This window comes from Cervus canadensis, chromosome X, assembly GCF_019320065.1.
Source record: "Cervus canadensis isolate Bull #8, Minnesota chromosome X, ASM1932006v1, whole genome shotgun sequence".
Lineage (NCBI taxonomy): Eukaryota > Metazoa > Chordata > Mammalia > Artiodactyla > Cervidae > Cervus > Cervus canadensis.
This window is the reverse complement of record NC_057419.1, coordinates 136,327,988-136,354,591: the sequence shown is the minus strand read 5'-3', so window position 1 is coordinate 136,354,591 and position 26,604 is coordinate 136,327,988. Positions and strand designations below refer to the sequence as shown.

Below are 26,604 nucleotides of genomic sequence, written 5' to 3'. Positions count from 1 at the left end.
ATACAGAGGTCTGACTAGTCTATGAATGCTTTGTTGAAGGGTTCCTGAGGTCTACTGCATGTGACTTCAATGACTCCCCCTCCACACACATACACAAGAACAAGCTAACAAAAATGAGATATGGTAATTACCTATGATTGCAGAGCTCTTTGGTATCAGTGATAAGAACACTTTCCTCATTACTTAAGATGAGCTGTATCCCTGAGTCCTATGCATTCCTTTTTATTAAATGTGGTTCCTCAAGTTTTCCAAGAGGTGGTAAATGACAGTTTTAGCACACGTTAGGCTATTCCTCTCTTGGGTGTATAGTGTATTGCACTAGCCAATAGAAGTTTGTATTTTGATGGAAATGTTTTATATTTGTACTCTCCAGTGCAGTAGCCCCTAGCCACGTGGGGATAGTGACATGTAGTTAACTGCAAGCGAGGAACTGATTTTTTTTTTTCATTTTATTTAATTTTAAATAGTTGGAAATAGCCATGAATAGCCATGAGTAGTAGTGGCTACCATACTGGACAGTGCAGGGTCATACAGGATATTGAAAGGTACAGTCCCCTTTTTTTAAATGGCTAAGAGAAGCTCAGTATTTATAATAATCTACAGCAAACTTGACATGGTGGCTGCCTGGAATTTTGGCAAGGCAGCCCAGATCCTGGTAGAATTGTGGTGAGAGAAACTGTGAGTTTGGTTCCAAATGGAAACTGCTTCTAGTGGGAACTCTGCCCTGAGCAAGGAGGGAGATGGTTGAGCAGAGGCCAGAGGCAGAGTACAGCAAGCTGGATATCCAGAGGAGACGTGGACTTGATATGGTCAGTAACAGGGAGCCATTAGCGATTCACGAGAAGAGTGACAAGAGAGAGTGGTGTCTCAAGGTTGTCTCCTCCAGGGGCACGCAAACTACTGGGACAGGTTGTGAGTTATTGGTTGTTCCTTTATTGGGTGGAGCTGGGCAGTAGTGATTCACCAACTCCATCAAAACCGAACCCCATCAGAGAACACAGATGATTTATTTTTGAATTAGCTTCCAGTTACTGTGTGCCTTCCTGTGGCTCAGATCCACACCAGCTTTGAAGGCTTGGAGTTGGGAGGTGAGAGAGGCCGCCTATGTGAGGGGAGATCAGCTGTTTGGTCACCACTAGTGAGAGCCCTTTGTGGTCCTGGCGCTTTGAAAGGTGTGTCTTGATGGCTTCTTGAACCTTCTAGGACAGCCTGGTAGCCCACACATTCTGTTCCCACTGGTCCACTTCCTTGAAGGACCAGTGAAAATTTTCTCATTTTCTTCGTTAGGAGATTTTTAATCTTATTGCTTTCTCCCTACCCAACTTTTCAATTAGGTTGAACATTTCTACTGCTTCCTTCTATCTGCTCCTTACTGCCCCCACTGTGTTCCTTATTACATTGCTTATATTTTTATAACCCCATCCTGACTTTAGCACATGGGCTTAATAATTGGCTGTCATTGTTCTCAAGATCAACCTCCTTTTAGTGAAGTGACGAGGCATGTCCCCTTTATAAAATACTCAGGGAAATGGAACCATGTCATGGTCTCCCTTGATCTAGGTCCCTAGCAACTTAAGACCTCAGAGCTGTAACTGTAAACTGTTAGTTCTGTTAGAATGTGAGTTCCTACAACCTTTATCTATCTGTATTGTAAGGAGTTGTGTACAGTCACTTCATGATGATACAATATAGGGTAATATAATAAAAAAAGAGAGAGAAAGAACAGAACAAAGCCTTCACTTCCTTCTGGTGGTTTTTGCTTTCTCTTGTTTCACTGAACCTCCCTCCACGCTCCTCTGAGGTTACCTACTGCTTGGGCTCATAACCACATTGCCTCTGATGTGCCCCCAAACTGATCTTTGCTACGGCTAAATGTCATCCTTTTCTTTTTTTTTCTTCTTCTTGGCTCCATATGGTAAAGTTTGACCCTTGGGATAAAATACCTAGGCGAGCAGCAGATTAAATGGGAAATCCTTCCATGAAACAAAATTCATTTAATAGTATTACCTTGTATGACAGATGGTAACTAGACTTATCCTGCTGATCATTTTGTGATGTATCAAAATACTGGATCACTATGTTTTCAGTTGAAACTAGCATAATATTATAAATCATTTGTACTTTAATTTTAAAAATGTAGGATTCAGTTCAGTTCAGTCGCTCAGTCATGTCCGACTCTTTGCGACCCTATGAACTGCAGCATGCCAGGCCTCCCTGTCCATCACCAACTCCCGGAGTCCACCCAAACCCATGTCCATTGAGTCGGTGATGCCATCCAACCATCTCATCTTCTGTTGTCCCCTTTTTCTCCTGCCCTCAATCTTTCCCAGCATCAGGGTCTTTTCAAATGAGTCAGCTCTTCACATCAGGTGGCCAAAGTAATGGAGTTTCAGCTTCAACATCAGTCCTTCTAATGAATACCCAGGACTGATCTCCTTTAAGATGGACTGGTTGGATCTCCTTGCAGTCCAAGGGACTCTCAAGAGTCTTCTCCAACACCACAGTTCAAAAGCATCAATTCTTCGGTGCTCAGATTTCTTTATAGTTCAACTCTCACATCCATACATGACCACTGGAAAAACCGTAGCCTTGACTAGATGGACCTTTGTTGACGAAGTGATGTCTCTGCTTTTTAATATGCTGTCTAGGTTGGTTATAACTTTCCTTCCAAGGAATAAGCACCTTTCTATTTCATGGCTGCAGTCATCATCTGCAGTGATTTTGGAGACCAGAAAAATAAAGTCAGCCACTATTTCCACTGTTTCCCCATCTATTTGCCATGAAGTCATGGGACCGGATGCCATGATCTTAGTTTTCTGAATGTTGAGCTTTAAGCCAACTTTTTCACTCTCCTCTTTCACTTTCATCAAGAGGCTCTTTAGTTCTTCACTTTCTGCCATAAGGGTGGTGTCATCTGCATACCTGAGGTTATTGATATTTCTCCCAGCAATCTTGATTCCAGCTTGTGCTTCCTCCAGCCCAGTTTTTCTCATGATGTACTCTGCATATAAGTTAAATAAGCAGGGTGACAGTATACAGCCTTGACGTACTCCTTGTGCGATTTGGAATCAGTTTGTTGTTCATGTCCAGTGCTAACTGTTGCTTCCTGACCTGCATACAGGTTTCTCAAGAGGCAGGTCAGGTGGTCTGGCATTCCCATCTCTTTCAGAATGGATTACCTTGTGAATAAGTAATAAACATGAATAGCTTCTATCCCCTCACCCCTGTTAGCCATGTAGCCTGAATGGGAAAGTTGATGTTTTTGTTTCTTCAGTTTTGATTTTACTTGACGGAAATTATCAAGATCAGACACAGCCCTGATTGTACAGAAGTCCCCAAAATATTTGTTGCAAATTGATACCTAATAAGCCAATTTGGTTGTCCAGTTACTCAGTTCTGTTTTGGTGAGTATCATTGATTTTCAACAGTTAGAGGTAGGTGAGGGCTATAAAGGTTTTCTCCCTACAACCAGGATATTACAGTGAAAGCAATTCAGATCAAATTCTATCACACAAACATTTATTAATCATCAAGCAGAAAACAGTCAGACAGCCTGATCTGTATGCCCAGAGACATTCCATCTCTTGTTGCCAACCACTGTCTTGTGAGAAAGTTTCCCTGGAGATAGATGTAACAGCATTCTAGCTATAGCATTCACCTTACTTTTCTAAAGGGCACATTCAAAACCTCCATTAAGTGTCTATACATAAGGTTTGCTGGGACTCCTGAACCTAATGTGTCATTCCCAAGAGGTGAAGGTCATTGGGCTGGCCAACTCTTAGATTCAAGGTTTGCAAGGGTGGGAGTGCCTAAATACTTAAAACTGGTCCACTTGTCTTGAGCACCAAGAAGTTCTCCAGTGAAATATATTTCTAATGTCCATTGCTCTAATTAACAAACCATTTGAAGGATTTCATAGAAGCATTTGAGTATAGCTTTTTATCCATTAAAAAAAATTAAGGTATAGTTTACATACAGTAAAATTCACCCTTTTTAGGATAGGATTTTGCAAGTTTTGACAAGTATATACCATAATCAAGATAGAGAATGCCTTCATCACCCCCCCTCCCCAATTTCCGCATGACTTGCTTGAGGGATTAAAAAAAGTTTTATTGAGATATCATTTATGTACCATACTGTTCACCAACTTAAAGTGTACAATTAATGATTTTTGGTATATTACATTTTTTTATATTGTGGTAAAAATATATATAATGAAATTTGCCATTGTAACCATTTTGAAGTGCATAGTTCAGTGGCACTAATTATGTTCACAACATTCTGTCACCATCGCCACTATGTATTTATAAAACCTTTTCATCACTTCAAATATAAACTCCTTACCATTAAGCATTAAACAGTAAGTCCCTATTTTCCCCTCCCCCAGCCCCTGGGAACCACTGTTCTATTATCTGTCTCTGTGAATATGCCTATCTTGCTACCTCATATAAGTAGAGTCATATAATGTTTGTCCTTTTGTATCTGGCTTATTTCCCTTTGCACAGTGTTTTTAAGGGTCATGCATAATGTAACGTGTCATTCCTTTTTAAGGCTGAATGATACTCTGTTTTATGGATATACCACATTTTGTTTATTCATCTGTCTGTGAACACTTGGATTATTTCCCTTTAGCTATTGTGGATAATGCTGCGATGAACATTAACTTGCAAGTATCTGTTTAGTCTTTTTTTTTTAATTCTTTGGGGTATGTACCTAGGAGTGAAATTGCTGGGTCACATGGTTATTCTATGTTTAGCTTTTTGAGGAACTGCAGAACTCTGTTCCACAGCAGCTGAACTATTTTGCATTCCCACCAGTAATGTACCAAGGCCCCAATTTTTCCACCTTCTTGCTATTATTTTATAATTTTAAAAACTGTGGCCATCCTAGTAGGCATGAAGTGGTATCTCATTGTGGTTTTGTGTTGCATTTCCCTAATAACTAACGATGTGCTCATTGGCCATTTATATGTCTTCTTTGGAGAAATATCTGTGCAAGTCCTTTGCCCATTTTTAAAAACTGGATAGTTTGTCTTTTCTTTGTTGAGTTCTTGATTGTGGTCTTTGATTAGAGATCTCAGTTTTGAACTGAACAACATTCATTGATATGCACTCCAGGTAAGTTATGATAGTTCTGCAGGAGAGAGTAGACAGAATAACTCTCTGTTTTTTGTACCCAACAGCAGTTATCAACCTTGTTATCCCATATGCCACCCATTATCTCTTCTTCAAAATAGCTGTGAATTGTTGTTAATCACCCCTTGAGTATGTATTCTCAGTTAGGATTTTTCAGATGTTAACAGTGAGGTACTGGTTAAACACTTAAAGTCCTGATTTACAGCATTTGCCAATTTGCATGGTCCTTTTCAAGTTACCAATCTGCCCTCACTAAACTAACAGGGAAGGATGCACAGAATCAACTCTTGCTAGCCAGTGCTGCTGGGTTTCCAGCATAGCACTAAATGTTAACTGTCCTACAGTGTAGAAAACTAATAAACACGCATATCACAGTGTCTATGCTGCAAGTATTGTAAATTAAGTTGCAGACATTATAACTGAAATTAAATGAAAATGATTTTCAATTACAACTCTTTCAGAATAGCTACCATTTGTTGAGAGCATCATGTGCTTGACATGTTCCAAGTGTTTGGTACAGAATCATCAGTCAACAGAGGAGGAAGCTTAAAACAAGTTTGGAGTAACCTGAGACTTGAACCTGGACTCCAGAGCCACTGTTTTTGACCTCTATGTACACTGCCTTCTTTCACATTCATGGGATATACATACTGACTGTTGACTTCCATAAACAGAGTGAATGGCTTTCTTGTAAAAGAGACCCTTCTGTGGTACTCTTTCCCTTCCAGCCACTCCAAAACCTACAAATTAGAGATGCAAACCAATGCTGTGTTGGTACTACCTACCAATGAACTGCAGAGGGTTAAAAATATCCTTTTCCTAATTGCAAAGAAAAAAAAAAAGCCCCACACAGAAAAACAGGCCCATGTTTTGTAAGAAAAATGGCAAAAGAGAAAGTGAAAATCCTCTATAATCCTATCTACCAGAGATGATCATTAATGGCTTGCATTTATTCTTTCAGATCTTTTATCTTTTGTTTTTTTTAAACAAAACTGGGTTGATTGCTTACAATCTGAAACTTTCCTCATTGGGCAGTAGAATTGGATGCCAGTGCATGTGGCGCGACTTCATTCCTTTTAATTGCTGTATAATATCTATGATGAGAAAGAAGCGTAAGGGATTTTGAAGGGCTAATTTTCTCTTTAATTAGTTTGCATTGCAGTGTAGTTGCTTTACAATGCTGTGTTAGCTTCTACTGCATAGCAAAATGAATCAGCCATATGTATACGTATGTTTGTTGTTTAGTCACTAAGTCGTGTCTTTACTCTTGTGCGATCACGTCGACTGTAGCCTGACAGGCTCCTCTGTCCATGGGATTTCCCAGGCAAGAGTACTGAAGTGGATTGCCATTTCCTTCTCCAACATATACATATATCCACTCCCTATACCTGCTCCCTTTTGGACTTCCCTCCCTTTTAGGTCACCGCAGTACATAAGTAGAGTTTCCCTGTCCTATACACGTGTCCCCATCTGTTGTCTATTTTACACATAGTATCAATAGAGTGTATGTGTCAATCCCAATCTCCCAATCCCTCTATTCCTTTGGTATCCATACTTTTGTTCTGTGTGTCTGTGTTTCTATTTATGTTTTGCATGTAAGGCCATCTATACCATTTTTCTAGATTCCACATATATATGGGTTACTATTTGATATTTGTTTTTCTCTTTCTGATTGAAGGGCTATTTTGAAGAAGGGATAATAGGTGACTCATGGGATAATAGGTGATTCATGGGATGAAAAGATTGATAACTGCTGTTGGGTACCAGAAACAGAGTGCCTTTCTGCCCGCTCCCTCCTCCAGAGCTACCACAACTTAGCCAGAGTGATAAGATGCAACTCAGTGTTGCTAAGAGTTCCAGGAAAACTCTTCAATAAACTAAGCTGCTCGGATAATTGTGAGGTAAGACTAAATATCAAAATCTTTCACAAGTCTTTAGGATTTTGTAGCTCTGATCTTTGAAACCCTATTTGGAATCTCTTCAACTCCAGTAGGACTTAGTCTGAGTTTGAGAAACCTGTTTTCAGAGCAAGACAACCTTTTAATTTCTCATCATCTCTTGCTCATTTTATAAGATGACCACCATCTGATTTTTTTGTTGTTATTCTGACCTGTTAGTTCTCTGTTATTCTCCATGTTTGTCAGTGTTTTTGTGTTGTCCTCAGTCTAGGCACTTGTCACTAGCAAAGCTATTGACTTTAGCAGGCATGGCATTTATGATTTTTTTTTTTTTTTTTGCATCTGGGAATTGATGGGAGGAAATAAGGTTATGGAGGGGAAGGTTTAGCCTGAAAGTGGTTGAAGTGTCTGACAGCCATTATTAGGTGGCTGTCAAAATAGAATGCTTTACTCTCCAGTGTGGGGATTAAATAATCAATCCAAGAGTGATAAGCTCTCAATTGCCATCTGTCGGTTTGTGATGCTGCTCGCTTGTTCTACTTAACACTGAACGCTGACCTCACATGCTACTTGGAGAAACTTGGAGGAAGATAAGATGCTCATATGGTGTAAAGCAAGCTGACTGAAGGCCTGTCAAGAGAGATGGGCTAAAGGCCAGTGGTATCCATTTATCAGGATTTGTCTATCTCATACTTTCTTCTCCTTTCCTGTCCATCTCAGGGAGCTGACAGCACGGTGTTTTTGCCTTTTTATTTTATTTTTTTGTTAGTTGCTCAGTCATGTCCAACTCTTTGCAACCCATGGACTATAGCCCACCAGATTCCACCATCCATGGGATTTTCCAGGCAAGAATACTGGAGTGGTTTGCCATTTCCTTCTCCAGGGGATCTTCCCTATTCAGGGATTGAACCCTGAGTCTCCCGCATTGCAGGCGGCTCTTTACCATCTGAGCCACCACGGAAGCCTTATTGAAGTACTAAAGTTTTTCCTCTTTAAAACATACTTGCATTCTTTTTACCAGTTTAAAAAGGTCAGTTTAGTAGGCACTGAGGGCTAAAGCCTGTGCTATCTTTTTTCTTAATTATGAAGGTTAAAATATGGGTGTTGGGAACTCATGAATGGACATATTATTGACTTTCAAATTACATGCAAAGCCTCAGACTTGGGCATATATATTTTATAGTGCCTTTGGGTCCATATCTCCTTCAAAGGCAAACCACTCCAGGCCGGCTGTGTTGGGGCGGGAGGGGCAGTAGCCATGAACTGTGCCGGAGATTTTGCCTTCTTTCCTTAGGCTGACTGGACTGGGAGTGGCCACCTGTCCTCCAAACAGCCAGTGGATCACCTGGGGTGCAGTATGAGCTTGATAAGATGAGCTGGGCCATTCAGTTTTCTCTCCTAGGAAATTAGAATTGGGAAGCTGAGAGACTAAATAAGACAGTTTGCAGCTGGGACAAGGGCCAAAAGATGACAGGCAAGGGAGCAGGCATGTCAGGCCAAGTCCAAGCTGGTGCTATGAAGAGAGAGAAGCCATGAGGAAACAGTAAGAGGAGGAGAGATGCCCTGAGAGACAGGGTAGTTGTTCCTCATAACCACCTTGGACCTAGAACCGCCTTCCACATCCCCTGAGGCCAAGCATTATCCTGCACTGAGATTCTCATGGAATACCTGTTTTCTTACCATAAACCTCTCTTTTGTTGAGTCAACTTGTGTAGGACTGTTTTCTTTCAGTAAAAATGGTCAGACCAACACTTACCTTTCCATTTCTTGATGATAGCGAGGGAAAAAAAAGATAAGTGTTAGTGAAGATGTAGAGAAATTGGAACACTTGTACACTGTTGATAGGAATGCAAAATGGTGCACTGCTATGGAAAACAGTATGGAGATTTCTCAAAAATAGAGCTACCATATGAGCCAGCAATTACTTACCACCTCTGGGTATTTAGCTGAAAGAACTGAAATCAGACTTTTGAAAAGATACCTAGCCAACCAGTGTTCTTATAGTGCTATTCAGAGTAGCCAAGATATAGAAATGACCCAAATGCCATTCAATGATGGATGAATGGATAAAGAAAATATAAAAATGCACAGTGGAACTATTCAGTCGCAAATTCGTGAAGCGTTCCATATTTTTAAAAAGAGAAAAAAAAAGAAAAGAAAAAAAGGAAAAGAAAGAGAAAAAAAAAAGAAAAGAGAAAGAAGGAGGAAATCCTGTCAGATACCATGATATGAACCTTGAGGATATTATGGTTAGTGGAGTAAGCCAGTCAAAGGACAAATACTGCATAATTCCACTTACATGAGGTATTTAACTAGTCAACTTCATAGAATCAGAGTAGAATGATGGTTACTAGAAGCTGGGAGGGAAGGGTTACCAGGGCCTGGGAGATTGCTAATCAGTGAGCATAAGGTTCAGTTATACAAGACGAACAAGTGCTAGAGCTCTGCTGTATGACATTGCGCTATAGTTGACAATATTCTATTGTGCATTTAAAATTTGTTACTGGAATAGATCTCATGTTAAATGTTCTTACCACAATAAAATAGACCAGATCTAGGTCCACAATTGTAGATTTGGGGCTGAATCAACAACAGTTGGTTAATATTTAGGCTTTTAGGGTTAACAGGAACTGCTGAAGACTCTTCTGGGTATTATGAGGAACAGTGGAAAAAAACAGATACCTGATTATTTCTTTCAGGCTCAGTGCTGACGTTATGGGTTTTAAATCTGTGTTCCTGGCAAACAGTGAAAATGAAAAGAGGCAGGGATTCTGACTGTTCATTTATCACCTCACAGCTCTCAACCAACAGGGGGCCTTCTTTATCCTATTTAACCTCTCAGTAGAATATTTGCCTTTCATTTATTCCTCTTTCCGGTCAACTCTTGATTATTCACGGAATAGAGAAAAACATTAATGTGAGTCAGAGAAGACCGCCCCACCTTGGCCTCTCTTCTCTGCCACAGCAACACAGAGTTCCAGAAATGGAAACCAACCATCAGGAGAGGTAAGGAGGCTAAGCAAGTTGGGGCAGGGCCAAGCAAATTAACATTGTTTCTCTTCCCACTTCTATACCTTCCTTCTAAATGGTCTCTGTTGAGTTCCTTTTCTGGTGCCAGGAGGAGACTGCTGGAAAGGCAATGCCATCTGCTTGGATTAAAGTAAAAATATGGGATTTTTAAAAACTAAAGTATAGCTGGGGGCACGTTGACTGGGATTCTGTTTTCTTCTCTTGTGTCCATTTTGCCCTCAGTCGGTGTCTCACATCAGATCACCCAGCCTTCTGATTGGCAACTGGTATTCTCAGTTCAGGGCTTCCCTGGTGGCTCAGCTGGTAAAGAATGTGCCGCAGTGCAGGAGACCTGGGTTTGATCCCTGGGTTGGGAAGATCCCCTGGAGAAGGGAATGGCTACCCACTCCAGAATTCTGGCCTGGAGAATTCCATGGACTTTATAGTCCATGGGGTGGCAAAGAGTCGGACATGACTGAGTGACTTCACATTCTCAGTTCAGGGGTGGGGACTCAGCTGGCTAGAATTTCCACAGTGGAGTTTCTCAAGGTTTGGTTTTTAAGCCATTTGCCTCAGAGTTACCTTGGATGCCTATTAACAATATTGATTCCTGTACCCTTCCCCAGGCCTATTGAGTCCAGGTAAGGGGGAGGGGAGTTGACCTGGGGATATGACTCACCCCTCTCCAGGTAATATTTATGCACCCTGAACTTTGAGAAGGACTGCTCCGTAAAATGACCTGAGGGGCTTTGGAGGGTGGTTCTGGGAAACTACCACCACTTCCATTTCCCTTACTGTTAGTCCACCGAATGAGTGGGTGGGGGAAGTGGGGCATTTTTCCATGTGAAAGTGGGAAGAGGGTGTTTTTCTGAGTGCTAATAGGTAAGGATTCTTTACTGAAAGGAAATTCGACCAAACAGAATTAGATGGCACTTAGCCTCTCAATATTTGTTGAATTTCTGCTTGAATAGTTGAGAGGTGATTGGGCATGGACACAGGAATGTTGTGTAGAAGTCACTGACTTGGTTTACATCCATGTTTCTTTTTAACAAGACCACCCTCTTCTCCATTTCTGCCTTGCCTTTATTTAGAGTGGAAGTAGCCAGTCATCTGTCACATATTTGGGGTTTTGTGGTAATTTAAGTATATGAATAGATATTACATGGTGCCACTCAATGGTCGTACCTAAGTATAACCCTACTAATCAAAGTGACTGTGGTTGTAGTGTTAAGACATTTTCAGACTGTGGTTTAGTGTTCAGACTTTTTTTTTTCCCAAACACTGGCTCCATGGAGGAAAGCAAGGTCCTGTGTTTCATTGCTTTCCAAGCATTCCCCAACAACTGTTGAATGGGTTTTGTTCCAAAGGGTTCTTTGGAAATCTGTTTAGAATTCAGATTGCATTTTCCCGTGGAAGCAATATTCTTGGGGTTCTGGTTCCCAGACCAGCTGGCAAAAGCCTGTTTAATCTGGAATGGAATGGAAGTAGAGTCCCTCAGCAGGATTCCAAAACAGTGTTTTTTATTATTTATTTTTGGTTGAGCTGGGTCTTTGTTGCTGTGTGTGGGCTTTCTCTAGTTGCAGTGGGGCCACTCTTTGTTGTGATGCATGGGCTTCTCATTGCAGTGGCTTCTCTTTGTGGAGCATGGGTTCTAGGTGCATGGTCTTCAGTAGTTGCAACATGCAGGTTCAGTAGCTGTGGCACACGAGCTTAGTTGCTCCATGGTATGTGAAATCTTCCCAGATCTGGGATTGAACCTATGTCCACTGCATTGGCAGGTGGACTGTTATCTACTGGATTACCAGGGAAGTCTCCCTAACAGTGTTTTTATGGGAAAAAAGCACCAGAGTTTCAGACCTGTGATCCTTGGCATATATTCTCACATCCGAGTTTCACTCGCTGAGCAGAATCATAGGGACTTGTGGGAGGGAACAATTCAAAGTCGTTCACATGGCTTCCCAGACCTTGTGTGATCTAGCTTCTTCTGCTCACCCCTCCAGCATCGTTTCTTATGGGTTTCCCCTCGAACTCTATATTATCTAGGCAAAAGGAGCTGCTTTGTGTTCACTGAACATGTTTTTGTATCCTCCGGGCCACTGAACCTTTCTTTACCCACACTCTTCCCTCTGTGACCTCCTTCCCTCACCTGCTGCCCAGTGGTGGCTCTGTTACAGGCTCTCAGAATTCTGATCATAGGTTTTAATTCATGTGTTTTGTGTCACTTCTTTTCCCTCTTGCCAGACAAAATACTCCACAAATGCCAAGACCATGTCTTGGTTAACTCGCTGTTGTTTCCCTAGCACTTAGATTGGGGTCTGGCAGGAGGTGGTTTCTTCAGAATACAGCAGGTTGAATGAATGATTTAGCCCAGGCATTCTCAACCTTTTTGTAGCTGCTGTACCGATGTTGGATCTTCATGTGCTCAACGGACTAAGCTGAGAGCTGCGTCAGTAAGAAGATAAAATTTGGGTTGTGTAGAATTCGCAACTGCTATATCAGTAGCTCACCTCTGCCCTCCAACCCAAGAAAAGCATATGCAAGCGTCTACATCAGCTTCAGTTCCTCCTTATAACATGGCAAAAAGCATTTTGCAAGTGAGCTAGAGGAGGGATAAGATACAAATGAATAGATGTGTAAATAATTTGCCAACTTCAGTACTCTATTATTCATCATAAATCACTTGCCTCACCTCTCTTTTCCTGCTGAGACATACCCGTGGACAAATACGTGGTTCTGAGAAGCACAGATCTGGTCCAGTGCCGCTGTGGGCTTTGAGATTGAGAAAGGGCCAGTCTTTTGCCTGAGTCTGTCCTTTAGTTAGCAGCTGTTCTGGGAATAGAATCTAAGGCCTTTGACTCCCAGGCCATTATATCTTCTTGCAGAGGTATCCATTCTATAAATAGAGTCTGCATGCTTTGAAACAACTTACCCTTCTGTGGATATTCTAGGCAGTCTCAAATCACTTGACCAGGGTCACTACTGGTGATAGACTGAGGGAAGCAGAAGGGTGAAGGAATGCAAAAAGTATATTCTCTAATTTCAGTTTGGTTCATTAATGTGAGGCCTGGGGAGAGGGCAGGGAGTCTAACTTACCCAAGGCACTGCTTATGCAATTGAGACTTAACAGATGGCTCTTTATTATGCTAGGATTGCACATCTGTACAGAGTGTAGAACATGACTGAATGCTCAGTGGGTATTTCTTGATTATGTGATTTGCTGAAATCACTCTGCTGGTGTGATGATAATACCATTTAGGATTCTTTATACCATTGAGCATTTAATTGGTAAGCATGTGGTTTGATAAATGAGGTGGTGGTTGTTGCTGTTATTATTATTATTACTTTTAAGGAGCTCCTATAGAGCTAAAAGGAGCCTTTCAGCCGTTTGGTTTGGGGCCCTGTGTCATCTGTTAAGAATTGCATAGGGACCTTAATGCTATTTGTACTTCTGGTTATGATACTTGTGTGTTTCTTCTGCTCAGAATAGAATTTGCCATAGGACTGAATGAAAGGAAACAGCCTAATGGGTCACACTAAGTAAACTTCACGTAAGTAAAGTTCAAAAGAATTTCGTTTTCCCATCTGCTGGTCCCTGGAGAGGAAGGGAAAGCAGGGCTCTTCCAGGTGTAAGCCTGTGATCCAAGGTTGGATTCTTGTGGAAGGTATGTGGCTGGTTGGAGAGGGCAGCATAGCTCATTTCCCACCTACCTTCCTGTAGGACACACTCCAGCAGTCTCCCATCAGGCTGAGTATTTCTCCCTGGTGAAGAAGACCGCTAACAGGTGGCTAATTAGAAATATCATAAGCCCTAAAACGAACCTCAGACTTGTGAGAGGTTAAGTCTTCCACCAGGCCACGCAAAGTCCTCAGAGACTGGCAGGCCAATAACATAATGAATGTCATTCCCTACACCACTTTAAGAAACTGTAGCATATAGTTTTGTAGACCTTCAAATCATCAGTATTTTGCTCCATCATAGTTTTGTTTCCACATCTCCTCTTTAATGTCACTGAATAAACTCTCATCTGTCTGTCTGACTGTCTGGACTGAGGGAAATAGAATGAGCCTAGAAGGGCCATTCTTGAAGCCATGCACCACCAAATTCTGGGCTGTTTGCATCTGCCTCAGTTTCTCCTTGTAACGTGATAAAAAGCATTTTGGTTTTAGGTAACAATGCAAAGCTTCCTGGAGTGAACCAAATGTGGAAAGTCTTGTAATTTGAGGCAGTTTTCAGAAAAGAACCTCTTCTGGTAAAGAAAGACTCCCTTTTCCTTTTTTTTTCCCCCTTTTCTTTCTTCCTTTTTTTTTTTTTGCATTTATGCCTCATCACATTTTTGTCCAATTTCAGCTCATCGCAGGCTGTATTTTCTTTTTGATTTCTGCTTTCCAGAATAGCCCCTGACTGCAAAAAGGGAACAAAAGGCCAACTCCTTGGCTTTCAATTTGCAGCATCCCCAGCCCTTTCATCCATCTCAGTGCTCCCCTAGTTGGGAACAAAACCCGAGCTACATGGTCAGAGCACATACGGAGAAAGAACATTTTTTTTCAGACTCCAAGCCCATGCGGATTTCATGTTTCATTGTCACACTGATTCACAATACAGGGTCAGGTGCAGGTAGGAAGCAAGAGGAAAAAAATTGGTTTGCAACCTTCGCCAAAGCAGACATTCCCATTTGAGGGTCAGAAGTTCAATTAAGAAGAAAGCGTGTTCTTAAGGGTTTCATTTGCTAATCCAGGGCTGCTTTCCATCTTGAGAGCTTGTGTGTCAAGGTACCCAGCTTGGAAGATGCAGCAGAAGTTTGATGTGCTGCCTGGTTGGGCACCAGCTCAGACACCATGCCTTTTGTTCTCTAGTTTCCTGTCAATTCTTCAGTGTCTACTTTTCCTCTTCTGCTTCCTTTGGTTGCAAATCACAGAAGACCTATCTCTTTGTGTTCCCAGCTTGTTGTCTTGGTTACAGACTTCTTTGGCCTGCCTTTTTTTTTTTTTTTTTTTTTTAAGGGGAATATACTACTTAAAGAAGACTTTTAAAAATAGTGACGGAGGGCTCTTGAAAGATACTAAGGTATTCAGCAGTGGGTAGAACTGGGGTTTGCGAACCTGGTTATACTTTGAAATCACCTGGAGTGCTCTGAAATGCTGCTTAGGCCCCAGGCTCAACCAGTTGAGTCAAGATTTAGGGGACTAGGCCTCAGGAATTGGGATTTTATTTTCAGTTAACTGGCTAGGAGATCCTAATGTACATTCAGCATTTAGAACCATTGAGGTTTTTTTTTTTTTCTTTCTTAAATTGAAGTATTGTTGATTTCCAGTGTTTCAGGTGTACAGTAAAGTGATTCAGTTATACAGATTTATGTATTTTTCAGATCCTTGTGGTAGCTCAGCTGGTAAAGAATCACCTGCAATGCAGGAGACCCTGGTTTGATTTCTGGGTTGGGAAGATCCCCTGGAGAAGGGATAGGCTACCCACTCCAGTATTCTTGGGCTTCCCTGGTGTCTCAGACCGTAAAGAATCCTCCTGCAATGCAGGAGACCTGGGCCCGATCCCTGGCTTGGGAAGATCCCCTGGAGAAGGGAATGGCAATCCACTACAGTATTCTTGCCTGGAGAATTCCATGAACAGAGGGGCCTGGTGAGCTACAGTCCATGAGGTTGCAAAGAGTCGGACACGACTGAGCGACTTTGACTTCACTCTCCATTATAGGTTATTACAAGATATTGAATTTAATTCCTTGTGCTATACAGTAAATCCTTGTTGATTATCTATTTTGTATATAGTATGTGTATTTTAATCTCAGATTCCTAATTTATTCCTCCATCACCCATTCCCCCTTCAGTTTAGTTCAGTTCAGTCGCTCAGTAACATCCAACTCTTTGCGACCCCGTGGACTGCAGCACGCCAGGGCTCCCTGCCCATCATCAACTCCCAGAGTTTACAACTCAAGTCCACTGAGTCGGTGATGCTATCCAACCATCTCATCCTCTGTCATCCCCTTCTCCTCCCGCTTTCAATCTTTCCCAGCATCAGGGTCCTTTCAAATGAGTCAGTTCTCCACATCAGGTGGCCAAACTATTGGAGTTTCAGCTTCAGCATCAGTCCTGCCAATGAATATTCAGGACTGATTTCCTTTAGGATGGACTGATTGGATCTCCTTGCTGTCCAAGGGACTCTCAAGATTCTTCTCCAACACCACAGTTGAAAAGCATCGATTCTTTGGTGCTCAGCTTTCTTTATAGTCCAACTCCATATCCGTATATGACTATTGGAAAAACTATAGCTTTGACTAGATGGACCTTTGTTGGCAAAGTAATGTCTCTGCTTTCTAATGTCTCTGCATTCCCCCTTGGTATCCATAAATTTGTTTTCTGTCTGTGTATCTGTTTATATTTTATAAATAAGTTTGTTTGTATCATTAGAACCATAGAGTTTTAACAGCAAAGCCAAATAGGGTTTTGGGCTGTCTTAGACAAGTGAGGAGAATACGATCAACTTTTCTGACCTCAGTTTTTTCTGCTTAGGAGAGCGACCCGTAAAGCTCAAGGAGCTAAAGAACCTAACTAACCGCCATGTCATTACTGTCACATACAAAAGAGTGGCACCTTTGCTTAAAAAAAAAAATATCCAATTATCCAGCTGGCTTCATGTCTGGGCCATAACAGTGGCTTGAGGCAGTCTCAAGGATTAAAATAAATCTTTCCAGTTGCTTGAAGAAGGAGCTTACGTATGGGGAGGCACAGCAATTTCACTTTCCTCCCTCCAGTATTTTTGCCTGGAGAATCCCATGGACAGAGGAGCCTGGCAGGCTACAGTCTATGGGGTTGCAAACACTCAGACATGACTTAGCAAGTAAACAACAGCAACAACATAAAGGCAATGCCACGCCTATGATCCAAACCTGAAACATTGCAAGAATATGACACATAGCAAGTAAAAGTCCCCTAGTTGTCTCTCTCATCATCAGCGTGTGTTTCCTTCAGATTTTATGTTTGATTGGTTGTTATTAAAAAACTCAAGTAATTTGAAAGGAATAGAAGGGCATGTATAATTTCCTCCAACCCCTCACCCCTAATCTGTTACTTTTTCTCCCCAGAAACAAACCAATATTACCAGTTTCTTGGAAATCTTGAGAGGCATTTATGCATAAACGAGGCTTGAATATTTTAAAGTGATTTTTTTGATTAGGTAATCAGGTCTATCCACCTACCAGAGACATCTGTTTGTTTCATTTATTCATTCAACAAGTATCTGATGAGCATCTTGAATGTTCCAGGCATTATGTCAGTTTCTGGATCTATAACAAGGACCGACACACAGCCACTGCCCTCCAGGACCTTACAGTCTAGCAGGGAAGATTGGCATTTAACACAGAATGGCAACCCACTCCAGTATTCTTGCTTGGAGAATTCCATGGACAGAGGAGCCTGGCAGGCTACCCATGGGGTCGCAAAGAGTAGGACATGACTGAGGTGACTTAGCACACACGCATGCACTATCAAATGAGAAATGGTGACAGATGTGAAGGAAAAGAACGTTTTGCATGTGTCACTTCCAAAACAGTGGTTGGTAGAGTCCCCTTCCCCAGTTTTCTAATATGGAGGTGTGGATGATAGATTGGAGGCAAAGATGTAAACTGCAACCTTTATTCTTGCCAGCAGTTTTCTTCTTTCCTGCCAAAATTTTCATCTGACAAAATGTCCTGCTGAGAGTTGGGGTAATCTACCAGCCAGCTTTGTATTTATACTTGGTTGACAGAGTGCTGGTGGCACGCTAGGTCAGACTCTTTGTCAGACATTCTGAACTGCTTGCAGACAGGAACTATGCTTTGTATCACTGTGTGTGCTCCAAACCCCAGCATGGACAAACTGATGCAGACTTTAGGTGGTGGGTCCTTTTATTACAATCTCATTTTATATCTTAGCAGCACTTCAAGTGGTATGTATTCTCATTTCCATTTTTAAAGATGAGAATACAGGTTTAATGAGGAGTGTGTGTGTGGGGGGGGGTGGGGAGGGAGGGAGTTAGTTCGTGTAAAGCTCTCTTCTTTAAAAATACTTCTGTCCATCCCCCCCTTTGCTGCTGCCAAAATCCATGACCATAGTCACATAGCTTCTCAGTGGCTGTGACCCTGATACAATTGGTTCCCTTCCTTCAGGGAACTGGATACCACCCAGCCCTTTCACAGGTTGGCCTAGGCTCTGTTCCTTCCGAGTTGTCTGGATGAGTTTTAAGACAACCAGGTTATCCGTCCTATTCTAAATGTTTCTGGGATTGAGGTCAAGGTAGCAGCGTTATCCTGCCCTAAATGAGTCAGAGGAAGAGGACTCCCATGGCTCCCCCAATGGGTCATGTCTCTCTGTGCTCACTGCCCTTCTTCCCTGCTCTTCCAGCTTGTGTCTTGGGCTGGGCTCTGGCCAGGGAACAGAGTCACCCTTGCATACGTATCCTGGGGGAGCATTTCTGTGTCTGACGTGGTGTTAGGCACTATGGGGAGTGGTGGCAGATGAAGATCCTCAAAAGACAAAGCGGGAGACAAAAGGTAAGATTGGCTACAAACAAAATCTTTGGAACCAGACAGTTCTGATTCAAGGCCTGACTTTTCCTTATTTAGTTGTGTGACCTTAAGCAAGTACTTAACCTTTCCTTAGCTCAGTTTCCTCATGTTTAAACAGAGGTGGGGTGGGGTGGGGTGGGGAACTGCACTTACCTCACAGGATTGCTATGAGGAATACATGAATATGGGGCTTCCCAGGTGTATTAGTGCTAAAGAATCCACCTGTCAATGCAGGAGATGTGAGTTCAATCCCTGGGTTTGGAGGTTCCCCTGGAGGAGGAGATGGTAACCCACTCCAGTATTCTTGCCTGAAAAATCCCATGGACTGAGGAGCCTGGTGGGCTGCAGTCCATGGGGTTGCAAGAATTGTATATGACTTGGGTGAATGAGCCTGGGCGCGCTCACACACACACACACACGAATATAGTGTTAGGCATCTAGTGAAGCACTCAGTAAAGACTAGCTGCTGCCATTATTATTATTGTCATTATTATTATCATTGTCATTGTCATTGTCATCATCATCATTACTACTACTACACACACGAATATAGTGTTAGGCATCTAGTGAAGCACTCAGTAAAGACTAGCTGCTGCCATTATTATTATTATCATTATTATTATCATTGTCATTGTCACTGTCATCATCATCATTACTACTACTATTACTAATTACAATGGAAAGGAGTGATAAGTGTATAGTACCAGTATGTGCAAATGGCGTTCAGAAAAGGAATGATCAGTTGGGGTGGATGTTATTCAGGATCTCTCTGGAGGAGATAGAGGAAGTGGAATGAAATATGCCAGGAAGAGCAAATACGAAAGTGGGAGGCTGAACTAAACTGGAGTGGGGACAAAAAGAAGGAACAAACCCAATGTCTGGCATACTTGGACTCCGCTACTAGCTCACTTGTCTTCACAGTCCATCTTTCCAGCCATTTTTGCCTCCCTGTAGGCATACTTTATTACTGCTTGCTATTGAGATGTGGTAGTCAGAGGGGGACTTGTTGCCAGCTGCTCTGGCTGGGGTTTAGAAGATGTCTGTGCCATTGTGGCACAGTTGACCTGGGTCCTAAGTCTGCAGTGTGATTGGTAGGTTTAAAGCCTAATTTTTATCAGCTTGCCTAGGCATGTTGGTTTCACACTCCCCAACTTTACAAAAGACTGCTTGATTAACCACAAGGTAGATGAATGGATTGATGATGGGAGAGAGATCTGTATAGACACGTAACACTTGTGTCTATCAGCCTGGTCATACCTTTCCTGAGAGCAAGGTTCCTGAAGCCAAATTAAACAGGGGCTTATTTAATAACCTAAAATCAGAACCTAACAGAATTGAAGGGTCTTATGAGAGAGACCATGTAGGTACAACACACCTTTGTATTGACAAGAACATGGGTCCTTTTCTCTTTCCACTGCTGGAAAAAACATGAATGATGGTTTTTCTCTTGGATGTTTCTGTTTTGTAATTCCATACAAACACCATGTGTGCTAACACCATGTTATTCTCCTGAGTTCCTTTTTCATCTTCTTCATAAGATTTGGAAAATACCCACTTCTTGCCATCAATATAGTTAGAGTGATTTCTTCTCATTGAGTGCTCTTTTTGACTTTGCTTCCAAATTCTGGATGTTTCCAAGCAGGGCTGCCACAAATGGCTATGCACTGCACAACCCTAGGAGAGGGTGCCATTCACATAGACTATAATTGAATGGCGCCACTAGGGTTGTGCAGTGCACAACCTACACAACTCTACTCGGTGGCCCTGGCGTAATGTAACGTCCGCTTTCTTCATCTCCAGAAGGTTTTTGGGAGAAGCAGAGACTAGCAGTTTGGAACCATTCTCAGGAACTTAGTAAAGGGGTCTTGAAGCTGGGAACTGCTGCTTTAACTAGGAAAGGAAGAGAGAAGTGCGCTTGTGGCTTCGAGAGGATTATCATCTGGCAGTGGGAACCATCATGTGGAAGGACAACTTACCTTCATTCTTACAGTAAAGAAAGTTTTAAAGGCCTACTATATATGGGTAGAAGGATGGGGAAAGATTTGCATAGGAGGGAGCATTTGAACAGGGTCTTGTATAAAACAATATAAATAATGTATTAATAAATATGAATTGTGAGGAGAGAGTTCCAGGGAAAAGGATCAGCAAGGGGAAAGACAAACTGCATGGGGTATATGGATAGTGGTAAAAATTCAGTTTGGTTTGATAGAAAGGCTCGTGAAAAAGGATAGTGAACAATAAAGCTGGTTGGTGGGTGGGGGAAGTCAAATGAGGATGGGGAAGGGGAGGGACTGGAATGCCTAATTAAGGGGTTTGGACTTTATTCAACAAGGAATAAGGAGCCATCTGAGGTTCGTTTTTTTTTTTAATTGTTTATCGAGATATACTTCATTACCATATAGTTCATCCACTTAAAGTGTTCAATCAGTGATTTTTAGTATATTCACAGGTATGTGTAGCCATTTCCACAGTCAATTTAGAACATTTTCATCAACTCAGAAAGAAGCTCCATACCATTTAGCCATCACTCCCCTACCTGTTCTTCCCCCATGCCTAAGCAATGACTGCTCTGCCTTCTGCTTCTATATACTTGCCTATTCTGGACATTTCAGAGATGGAGTCATATAATATATAGTCTACTTTGACTGGCTTCTGTCTCTTAGTATAATGTTTTTAAGGTTCATCCATGTCATAGCATGTGTAAGAACTTCATTCCTTTCTATGGCCAAACAATATTCCATTGTATAGGTATACTGCATTTTGTTTATCTGTTCGTTCATCCATTGATGAGTATTTGGGTAGTTTCCACCTTCTGGCTGTTATGAGTAATGCTGCTATGAACATCCATGTATCTATGTATAAGTTTTTTTTCCCAATTTATTTGGCTACACCAGGTCTTTGTTGCGGCATGTGGGATCTTAGTTCTCTGACCAGGAATTGAACCCAGGCCCCCTGCATTGGGAGTGCAGAGTCTTAGCCACTGGACCACCAGGGAAGTCCCCATGTATACATTTTTCTGTGAACATTTCTCTTGGATATATATATAGAAGTAGAGTTACTGGGTCCTGTGATAACTCTGTGTTTAACTTTTTGAGGAACTGCCAAACTGTTTTCCCATATTGGGGCACCATGTTCAGTCCTAACTTGCAGTGTATGAGGTTCCCAATTGCTCTGCATCATCATGAATACTTGGTGATTGTCTTTTTTATTTTAGCCTTTCTCATGTGTGTGAAGTGGTCTCTCACTGTAGATTTGATTTCCATTTCCCTAATGACTAATGATACTCAGTACCTTTTCATGTGCATATTGGCCATTCCTGTGTCTTCTTTGGAAGAAATGTCTATTCAAATCCTTAGCTCACTTTTGAACTTGATAGTTTGTCTTTTTATTATTTGAGTTTTGAGAGCTACTTATGTATTCTGCATAATAGAGCCTTGTGAGAGACAAGATTTGCAAAAATTTTCTCCCATTCTTTGAGTTGTCTTTTTGCTTTCTTGATAGTATGCTTTGAAGCACAAAATATTTTAATTTTCATTAAGTCCAGTTTACCTATATTTTGTGGCTCTTGCTTTTGGTGTCACATCTAAGAATCCATTGCCAAATTGGGATCATGAAGGTGTACCATTTTAAGAGTTCTATAGTTTTTGCTTTTTTATTTAGTCTTTGATTGACTTTGTGTTGATTCTGTAGATGATTGTGAGGTAGCGGTCCAAAGGTCATTCTTACACATGTGGAAATCCAGTTGTCCCAGGACCATTTGTTGAAGACACTTTTCTCATTGAATAGTCTTGGTCCCCTTGTTGAAAATCAGCTGGGAGGGTTTATTTTGGGATTTGTTTGAATTCTTTCCATTAGCCTGTACATCTGTCCTTATGCCAGCATCACTGTCTTTATTACTGTTGCTTTGTAGTAAGTTTTGAAATCAGGTAGTGTGGGTCTTCCTACTTATTCTTCTTTTCAAGATTGCTCTAGCCATTTGGGATACCTTGCAATTCCCTGTGAACTTTAGTGTTAGCTTCTCGGATTGTAATAGGATGTCAGTTGAGATTTTGCTAGAAATTGTGTTGAATGTATCATCTGAAATTTGTGAGGTCTATAACATGATCAGTGCTCTGTTTTTTTTTTTAGTTTATTTTTGGCTGCACTAAGTATTTACTGCAGCACACAGGCTCTTCCTTTCTTTAGCTGCGGCAAGAAGGGGCTAATTCTAGTTGTGGTGCACGGATTTCTCATTGAAGTGGCTTTTTTTTTTGTTGCAGGAGGTTCTCTTGTTGTGGAACACAGGCTCTAGGGTGCTCAGGCTCAGTAGTTGTGTCACGTGGGCCTAGGTAGCACATGGGCTTGATTGCCCCATGGCATGTGGGATCTTAATTCCTGGACCAGGGATCAAACCTGTGTCCCTAACAGGTGGATTCTTAAGCACTAGACCACCAGGGAGGTCCCAGGGTTGTGTTTAAGAAGAGGAACCTGGCAATACTGTATGAACTGGGGTGAAGAAGGAGACACTGGAGGCCTTGAGATCAGATAGGAAAACTGTTGCAGTAGTTGAAGAAAATGAATAGGGACTGAACTAGGGAATGATAACAAGGATGGATTTGAGATATATTGAAAAGGTTAAAGTGTCAAGATGACAGGACTTGGGGAGTGACTACATATGGGGCCTGAGAAAAAGGGGCAGCATCAAAGATAGCTCTGGGGTTTGAAGACAGGCTAATTGATTGGATAATAGTACTTAAAAAAAAACCACTTTGTATTTTATTTTTATTAAAATTTTTATTGAAGTGTAGTTGATTTACAATGTTGTGTTAGTTTCTACTGTACAGCACAGTGATTCAGTTATGTAAGTATATACATATATATATATATATATATATATATATATATATATAGTTAGGTTATTTTCCATTATAGGTTATTTTTGTTGTTTAGTTGTTAAGTTATGTCCAATTCTTTGGAACCCCATGTACTTTAGCCTGCCAGGCTCCTCTGTCCATGGGATTCTCCAGGCAAGAATACTGGAGAGGGTTGCCATTTCCTTTTCCAGGGTATCTTCCCGACCCAGGGATCAAACCTTCATCTCCTGCTTGGAAGGCGGATTCTTTACCACTGAGCCACCAGGGAAGCCCTTATAGGTTATTACAAGATATTGAATATAGTTCCCTGTGTTATACAGTAGAACCTTGTTTATTTTATAGGTAGTAGTGAGTAAAACTTTATATTTTAAAATTATTTTCTGTTTACAAAAGAGTTGTAAAGATACTGCAGAGAATTTCTGTATCCCCTTCCATCAGCTTCAGATATTACTGTTAATTAATATCTTGTATAACCGTGGTAAAATCTTTAAAACTGAGAAATTAGCACTGATACTTGAACTAAGCTATAGTCTTTATTCCTATTTCACCAGTTTTTCCCACAAACATCTTTTGTCTGTTCCAGGATGGAATCCAGGATCCCACAATGCATTTGGTTGTTAGGTCATCTTAATCTCCTCCATCCATGGCAATTCCTCAGTCTCCATCTTTTATTACCTTGTCAATATTGAAGAGTACTGGTCAGTTACTTTGTTAAAGTGTTCTTCATTTGGACTTACCTGATTTTGTTGTTGTGGATTAGATTTAAGTCATTGGGCAAAAATACCACAGAAGTGATGTCATCCCCTTCTTGGTACATCATATCCGGGGGACATGATGATATGTGTTATTATTGGTGATGTTAATTAATTTTGATCTCTTCTTGTCATTTTTTCCACCAAAAAGTTACTATTTTCCCTTTGTAATAAGTACTTTCCATGCAAAAATGATAATCTTGCATTACTCATCAGCATCTACCAATGGTTCTTGCCTATACTTACTGCTGTACTGCTTACCTGATGTTAATTTTGTTTCCCTCATGCCTTCTGCCTTTATCATATCAGTTGGAATTCTACTATTGGAACACCTGTCCTTGTTCTTCCACTTTTTGAGGGAGCAGTTAGCAAGGGAAGAGGTTAGGAGAAGAAGATAGCAAGTTCAGATTTAGGCATGAGATACCTGTGTGCCATCCAGATGGAAATATCTAGAAAGCATTTATTATCTGCTCAAACAATAGTTGAGTTTAAGATGTTGGAGGCAAGCACTGTTATTCTTTTGTATTTTAGAATGTAGAAACTGAGGTTCAGGGTGAAAACCTGAGTCATAGTGGGAAATAAAACTGGCAAGGCAGCTGAGGGCCACATTGTTGAGAGCCCTGCTTACCCAACAAACAACTTTGGGCTTTGTTCAGCGACTCACCTATGCCAATTTAAAATTTGTCAGTAAGGAACAATTGATAACCCAGTCCTAGCTCTCAGTCTATTATAGCATTTTGTGCAACCATAGGGAAACCATTTAATAGCCCAAATTAAATAAAATCTAAGTACCTAATGAGTTGTAGAGGCCATTGGACAAAAAAGAGGTGTTACCTGGAGTTATTGGAGAAGGCTTTGTGTGGGAACTAGAACTTGCTGTGGGCCTGGATGGAATTTGTAGTGAGTGGACAACAGAAAGGGCAACCAAGAAGGATGATGCTATCAGTAGCTCATATTTATTTTATTGTTTACAACGTGCCAGGCACTGAACTAAGTGCTTCAAACATTTAGTCCCCATATCCACCTTATGAGATAGTACTGATGTAATCCCTATTTGACAGATGAGGAAACTGTACCTTGAATGTTTCCATATTCTCTCCTTGTAGGCAGCTGGACAAGGAAGCCAAATAACATATTAGCATTTTATACTACAAGCAAGTGAAGAACAAGTGAATAGAACAAGTGAAGTTAGATGAATTGGAAGTTTAATAGAAGCTCTTGCTGATGTAGCTCACAGTAGGGATGGACTTTCTTTTGCGATCAGAATAATTATAGCTACTATGTATTGAGGGCTAGCTATGTGCTAGACATTGTGCCAAGTGTTTTGCTTGCTTTATCTCATTTGATCCTCTCCAAAACCTCATGAGACATAGATGCTATTTTTATCCCTATTTTAGAGATAAAAATTCCTCCAGTCTCTCGTCCAGGGTTACAGTGCTGGTGAGTGGCCGAAATCTATCTTAACTCTAAAGCCCATAATATTCACCACTTAGCAATGCTCCCTAGCCCACTTCCATTCTTTTAATAGGAGTGGATTTGGCACTGGGACCAGAAAACTTGAGATTTGCAAGATAAGATTCCCTGGTCCCTGGCTAGTACTTGGATGTGGAAACTGCCAAATATCTATGCCTTTGTGATTTTCTTTATTCTGTACCTCAGTGTTTGGTCAACTCCATTCTTTCTTTGGGGATAATCCAAACAGGTTACAATCTGGTCTTTCAAGTCTAGGAACATTCTAGCTTTAAAGTGCATCTGCTATGTTTTAAATCCATTATATGTTGATTTTGAAGCCCAAGAGTTTGTCAGTAGGTGCTCTAATTTCATTTTTGTCTACATTCTTGAGAGAAGGTTCTTTGTCAGTTTCTTATACTGATAAAAAAGATAATTTCTCAGAAAGAAATAAGCAGAAAGAATTAATGGGAGGATAGAAGGAATCATGGGCTTCCCACGTGGCTCTGTGGTAAAGAATCCACCTGCCAGTGCAGGAGACATAGGAGACATGGGTTTGATCCCTGGGTCAAGAAGATCCCCTGGAGGAAGAAATGGCTACCCACTCCAGTATTCTTGCCTGGAAAAGTCCATGGACAGAGGAGCCTGGCGGGCTTTAGTTCATGAGGTCACAAAGAGTTGGACCTGACTGAGTGACTAAGCATGCACACAGGGGAAATGATGCTTTCTTTTGTTATTTGAAGGGTAAATAAGAGATAGCCAAAAGAGGAAAGATGAGAAGGCCATTCTGGAAGAGTGAGTAGGATTAACAATAATGCAATTTTTGATTTGGAGATTTAAAATTTTAAAATATTATGAAAACAATTGGTGACTCTTTTTTTAATCCCAGGATTGTAAATAACTTTCAGAGTATGACATCAGAGACAGAAACCATGAAGGAAATAAAAAAGTATATC

General features: G+C 41.2%; 1 protein-coding gene across 16 annotated transcripts in view; it reads left to right on the top strand.

The window, feature by feature from the left end:
- The window catches only part of TMEM164 (transmembrane protein 164), a 171,964-nt gene that overhangs the window by 33,852 nt on the left and 111,508 nt on the right, over window positions 1-26,604 (top strand). Inside the window, exon 3 of one of the 16 annotated variants that reach the window (XM_043460105.1) lies at window positions 18,431-18,562. The exons of 12 other annotated variants lie outside the window; for them this stretch is intronic. In XM_043460105.1, the coding sequence (XP_043316040.1) occupies window positions 18,431-18,547 (117 nt within the window). In that variant the 3' untranslated portion in view covers window positions 18,548-18,562. Of the gene's footprint in view, window positions 1-6,813; window positions 6,829-18,430; window positions 18,580-26,604 lie in introns of those variants that run through there. 3 more of the 16 variants (XM_043460113.1, XM_043460112.1, XM_043460103.1) reach the window with 3 other exon arrangements.